At 43.2% G+C, this 6062-nt stretch overlaps 1 protein-coding gene across 1 annotated transcript; it reads right to left on the bottom strand.

The window, feature by feature from the left end:
- Nucleotides 1-406: 406 nt before the first annotated feature.
- CCNG2 (cyclin G2) lies at nt 407-5880 on the bottom strand. Its single transcript, XM_042812190.1, has 7 exons — nt 5735-5880; nt 5184-5321; nt 3970-4220; nt 3728-3806; nt 3548-3646; nt 2491-2696; nt 407-2408 (listed from the first exon to the last, which is right to left on the bottom strand). The coding sequence occupies exons 1-7, from the start codon at nt 5843-5845 to the stop codon at nt 2270-2272; spliced, it is 1023 nt and encodes a 340-aa protein (XP_042668124.1). The 5' UTR covers nt 5846-5880; the 3' UTR covers nt 407-2269.
- Between the last annotated feature and the right edge of the window lie 182 nt (nt 5881-6062).

The raw sequence follows: 6062 nt of genomic DNA, 5'->3' as shown, positions 1-6062 counted from the left end.
CACCAAGCTTCATCCAGAAGACTGGAATAGCTGCAAGCATAAATCCAGCAAAACCCAGAACGCTCATCCTGTAATGAGCCCTAACTCCACCTCTAATGGGAGATCCCCTTTGCCAGGTGCAGAAGTGGACCATTTGCAGAACTTATCCCAGCACCACAGCAGAGCTGAGTGGATAAGCAGAGACACCTCACAGCGGCCTTCAAAACAGACAGCAGCAAAGCTGAGAAAAGGTTCACATCCAGTAGGGAGCTGCACACAAAAGACTCCTTTTTCTTTGCAAAGAACTTATCAAAACTTTTGGAGGATCCAAAAGTTCTGGAGCAGCTTGGATGCCACATAAGTTAAACAGCAAAGAAGAAAGGAAGCAAAATATACTACCAGTACAATCAACTGTAAGTCATGGCACTTAACAAATACAACAATTTATTTTTGTTCTGAAGTGAAACAAGACCCAGTAGGTTTATCACACACAGTCAAGGTACTCTATTTCAGAACGGAGCTCCCAGGTGCAGAAGTAAGAAGTTTGAGTGAACAGTATTTGTATCATACAGAGTACACAATAAATTAATATCTACATGCAACATACCTACAAAAAGTTACATACAAGGTAAAAAAATACAGTATTTTCTGCTCATTTTTTGTTTTAAATTTTTTTTTCCTGTACATTTTTTAAATTTACATTTTTATTTACATTTTTTTTGTAAACTTTTTGTATTTTTATAAAACTGAAATCATGTAACAGTTACAGACTTACGGCACCGCTCATACCCTAAAACAATTCTTACATCTACAAAACAGCCTTTAGATTGCTCCTTCATTTCTACTTTGGCACCACCACACTTCACACCATTATTCTGAGTTAACTCATCCGCTTACTACCTAGCCATATTCTCAGTACAGAGAAATGCAATCACACTTCAGTTTGTGTGCTTCCATAAGTTCAAAAAAGCCCATTACATTAACTACTTCATCAACATCACATTTACTGGATATTACTGCATAATATCAACTTTTCCTGCACTAACTGCTTCACGTAAGCATGCAAACAAGTCTGATTATGACTCAATCAATAACATGAATATACTGAAATAAACTACAAGGGTTAAATATTAAAAGGAACGTAGACATATCAAGAGTAACCGTGTCAATAAATCTAAGCTGATAGTATGGGCTGACTTTTTAACACTAAATACAAACACACGGTGGGTTTCAGCATAAGCTAATTTGTATTAAAGAAAATATGAAAAGCCCTGTCACATACTACCATTTTCAGTAAAAGTTTGTATTGACTAGAATCCTCCACTCCTACCACGCACACTCAGTTCAAAACAGGGATTCCTAAAGTTTATGAAAAACTAAGCCTTAAATAAGAAACATTTGAAGTACACAAGAACCTGCTGAAAAGGAGCACAGCACATGAAGTGTTAAAGCAGTTTCAGTATTCAAAAAGCCCATTTCACTGTGAATCAGCACTTCAGCATGGTACTGTATATGCAATAATTCCACTCAGCCAATGTGATTTAACCACAAAACACTGAAGAGTGGAGGGACCCTCACAGGAGGGCTCTGCACTAATCTCCTGCCCACAGGAGCACCAATACCGATTTTTGATCTTGCCGCTCAAGGTTTTGTCACATCAGACCCTGAAAACCTCCCAAGACAAAGACTACACAGCTCTTCTTAGTCCATCCCATGCTTGACTGCATCTCAATCAAAAATTGCAATGATCTTCTCAGCAACCCTCTCTTACATAGTAGAAGACTGCTGCTCAATCCTACCCACACACCCTCTTGGCCGAGCTGCATGAAGCCCACACTTCCCTCAACTTCTCCTCACAGATCCTGTGCCCCAAATTCCTTGTGCATCCTGGCAGCTCCATGGCAAATGGAAACAGGTGACCAATATCTTGGACTAAAAACTGGACAGGGAAGAAAAAGCCCTACTTCCCTCAATCTTGATCACCTGTTTAAGCAGCCATCAGCTTCCACTGCTGCCATGACACTCTGCTGCTTATGTTAGCTGCTATGCATCAAGGAACATAAGGTACAGGACTGCATTTATCCTCAAAGACAACAAAACTAGACATCAACTTTCTTTTTTTTGCTGAAATGAGACCTGAATTAGAACATAAACCACAAGGCAGGCATTCAAAGCATTGCAGTATCACAGCAACTCTTGCCTTAATACAGTTTACAGAATACCACAACCCCATTTATTATTGCCAAAAGATTAGGGTGCATTAAAAATCTTAACCCACTACAATCAAGACTTAATGCAAAGACTGAGAATTAAGAGTTTGCCACTTTGTTTTAGGCTTGAGTTCAAAGAAGAAGGTGCCTTCCAGATCACTAGGAGGAGAACTGCTAAGGCTTTCTTCTCCACTGCTCATATCTTCACAGGAGTCTTCACTAAAAGAAATAGTAGGAAAGATTAGCATTTCCAGATAATGGGAACACCCCACAATTTAAAAGCCTGGAAAGTACAACCAACCTTTCGCTTTCATTGAAACAGCCACCCTCTGGTATTGTTGGCAACTCAGGAACACTGTAGTAACTGTTCTGTAGATTCTGGGCTGTGCGCCTTGAAACAATCCAAACTAGCTTTTTATGATCAGGCTTGCAACATTCAGGAGAAGAATAGTCTGCCAGGCATTTTGAGACCAGTTCCCTCCAGTAAAGCAGGTCACAATCACTTATCTGAAAAGTGAAGAAACAACCTATTTATATCAAAATACAGCCACTCCACCTTAAGGAAATGATTTCACGAAAGAGATACCCAAATTTCAAAGCTTTGCTGCTTTTAAAGGTGAACTCCTATACACCTCCTAGGAACGCCTCTGAATTAACAGTTGGGCTGTCAGTGGTTGTCAACATTTAAATCATCCCCAAATGAAACATAACTGCTGTTTAACGGAGACCAAAAACATTTTGAGACATCATACAGCAAAACTAACAGAAGACCATGTAAGAGGGTCCTACCTAGAGATGTTTTACTGCCATGTAATAATGTCATCTTTATAAAACACTTTAAGGAACTACTATCCCCCAAGGCACTGGGTTAGTTCAATTTGATTACAACTGTTTTAGACTACGGCCGGTTACAACATGCAGCTAGAAGCATCAAATTCTGTTATTGGGGCAAAAAGAACCAGCCCAGCAGACATTCTGGTCATACAAATGGAATGGAAGCCTCTCTAGAACATGTTAAATCAGCTGCCTGTTAGAACATGTGTAAAACGAGAAGAATTGCTAATCTAATACATTTAACCTAGTTTTCAAACTGTAATCCTTTTACATGTCAGGTAGTTGCCAATGACTACTTGACCTCATTCACTATGAAGCAGCAGTTACTTGTATTTGGCATTCTACCAATGAAACAGTATTAGAAGAGTTTCAGACTTGCTCAGAAGCCTGTTTCATTGCTTGCTTTAGCTGATGCCAAACACTACCTGTTGAAGGCTGCACACTGACAGAGGTGCCTTAAATTTAACACCAAATATTAGCCATACCAGTCCCAACAACTGCAAAATTAACCTCAAAACGTTTACCTTTGAGTGCTTTTGAACACGCAGAAGTATCTCAAACAGCTCAACAGATTTCAAAGATTGAACTTCAAGAGTGAGAAGGCACAAGGCCAAGACAGAAGGCTATAACAACAAAAAAAATGCTGCTCAGCATGCTTTAATTGAAGCCTAAATGGAAGCCAAAGAAAAGCTACTTCTACTTACTTTTGCTTTAGAAAAGACAAGACGACAGTTGCAAGCTTTTAGCTGTGCTTCCAATTTGTCAAGATTCAATACTTCTTTCCTATAAAACACACAAGAGAAGGAGCATTCATATCAACAAGCATTAACATGACAGGAAGTCACAGACAAGGAGCAGCCTCCTCTTCAGTCAACATCATTTTAAGACACAGCTGAAGAGGAAAAAGGCCTTTGCAAACTGAACATCAACATGCAATTCAACTCACCTTTCTGAGGTATGACAGAGTACAATAGTATGGTACAAGTGCAAGAAGGTTAAGGCAGTAGTAGCTTTAAATTCAAAGTGCAACTTTTCTGAAATTATCTTTTCCATCCGTTTCAGGTCGGACACAGTGCATTTACATTGGCTGATTCGGATAATCTCATGAGCAGATGGAATATTGCATTCTTCTTCAACCACTCGGGCAGCCAGTTGAAAACAACAAACTCCAATGCAAGATAAATGCTTTGGTTTCACCTAAAAATAAGAGGAAACACTGAGTACCTCCCACCTACTGTGCTATGCTTATCAAACAGGGAAATAAACAGCTCACCCAGCCTAGGTGAGCAATTTTGAAATATTTGCATTTCAACAGAGATTTAGTTCCTCATCTACACTTGATGGGGTGTTTGAGTCAACTGCGGTCATTACAAGTGTTTCACCACTTCAGTTTCAACAAAACACAGCTGGCACAGCCAATAAAGCAGTATCAATCTGTTACAGGAGAACTGAAGGTAGGTACAACAGCCAAGCACCCTTACCGAAGTTGTTCTTCCTCATTACACTACAAAGAAACTACAGTGAGAACTGTAGTACCTCACTTCTCCAACCGGCAGTGCTCACCTACCTTCTGCTAAAGCCTACACAAATCCGGTCTGAGCTTGTTCTAGGCAGTCCTAGCCCCCTGCAGCTCACTCCTACCCCTGCTATTCTCTGCCGTATAAGAGGATAATGTTTCACACAACCCGGAAGATTGTCAGACCAGAGAACTCCAGGCATTAATTTCACCAGCTTGGTAATTGGCAACTGATTTCTGTTGGAACTGTCTGCCACAAAGCAGCACAAACAAAAAGAACAACCAGAATATGATCTTTTGGCATTAGATCCAGCTCTAAGCTTAAGCTTTGGCACAGTACCTACAAGATTTTAAACCCAAATTGCTTATTTTGTTCTTCATTATCTCCTATTCTCTAGGTCTTCTACATCTACTTATCTTTAAAGATGAGGTGAAGCCACAACAAAGAAATTAATATATCACCACATTTCATGCAACAACTACTGACTTCAAACCTTACACAGAAGCATTTGGTATAACACAATTAAACAAGCACAGTTCTCTCCTAACTCACAACTTTCCCCCCTTTGGCTAATAAGGGAAGTTCAGACAGAACCTCTGTGTTTCCACAAACACTGCAGCAGGTCCTCTAACCCCCAAAATACCTTCATAAGAGCCAGGAATCTGTCCAGGATGTTAACAGCCAAAACAAACGTTTCAGTTGCAAAACCGAAGAAGTTGGTCAGACTCCAGAGATCTTCCACCTTAGCATTCCTTTGTCTCGGGCACAGAGTGTTTTCATTCTACAGCAAGAAAAGTCAAAACGTAATAGCAGTGACAGCGAGGACTACCAAGCCTCCCAGTTAGGTCAAAGGTAAGTTTCTCTTAAAGCCTGCCTGGAAATGCTTCCTATTACTTTCTGTTTTCTTTATTCTGTTAGCAATAAAACCCCACTTAACGCACCCGAGGCTCGGAACAGCCCCGAGGCGCGCGGACACTGCCATGCCCATGGGCACCGATGCAACACGCAGCACACCCACACTGCTGGGCACACACTCCTTCCCAGATGACAGTTCTCACGGCCGTGCCCACACCGACTTAGGAAAGATGCGACCAAACCCAGCTCATACTCCCTCCCCGCCAGTCGAGGAGCGAGATGCTCTGCCTCCAAACCCAGCCCGCGGGCCCGGCACACCGCCGCCCCCCGGCCCCTCACCTCGGCCGCGCACTCGATGAGGCTGAGCCCCCTCTCGCGGGGCTGGAAGCGGTCCTCCAGCTCCAGGTGGAGGTTCAGCTGCCGGAACAGCCGCAGCGCCTCGCTGCCCATCTCCGAGCCGGCCGGGCTGCGAGGGCCTCGGGAGACGCGGACAAAGGGAACCGGGCGCCCGCCCCTCGCCGAGGCGCGATCCCACAGCGCCGGGAAGGCGAACCGCGGGCCCCGGGGGCTCCTCGGCGGCAGGGAGAGGGAGCCCGGTTCCCGTCACCGCACGGACGCGGGTGGGCTCCGCCGCGGGCACCGCATCCAGGCAGGGCGGCCCGCGCCT

Source organism: Centrocercus urophasianus, unplaced genomic scaffold (genome assembly GCF_019232065.1).
Source record: "Centrocercus urophasianus isolate 14NV4802_14NV808 unplaced genomic scaffold, USGS_Curo_1.0 seq_13, whole genome shotgun sequence".
NCBI lineage: Eukaryota > Metazoa > Chordata > Aves > Galliformes > Phasianidae > Centrocercus > Centrocercus urophasianus.
This window is presented reverse-complemented; position numbering and strand designations above follow the sequence as displayed.

Coding starts and splice junctions, on each gene's coding strand:
- CCNG2 (XM_042812190.1), bottom strand. CDS start 5,845: ATGGGCAGCGAGGCGCTGCGGCTGTTCCGGCAGCTGAACCTCCACCTG. Junction 5,322..5,734: donor TCATCGAGTGCGCGGCCGAG/GTGAGGGGCCGG, acceptor TTCTTGCTGTAG/AATGAAAACACTCTGTGCCC. Junction 3,647..3,727: donor TTGTCTTTTCTAAAGCAAAA/GTAAGTAGAAGT, acceptor TTGTTGTTATAG/CCTTCTGTCTTGGCCTTGTG.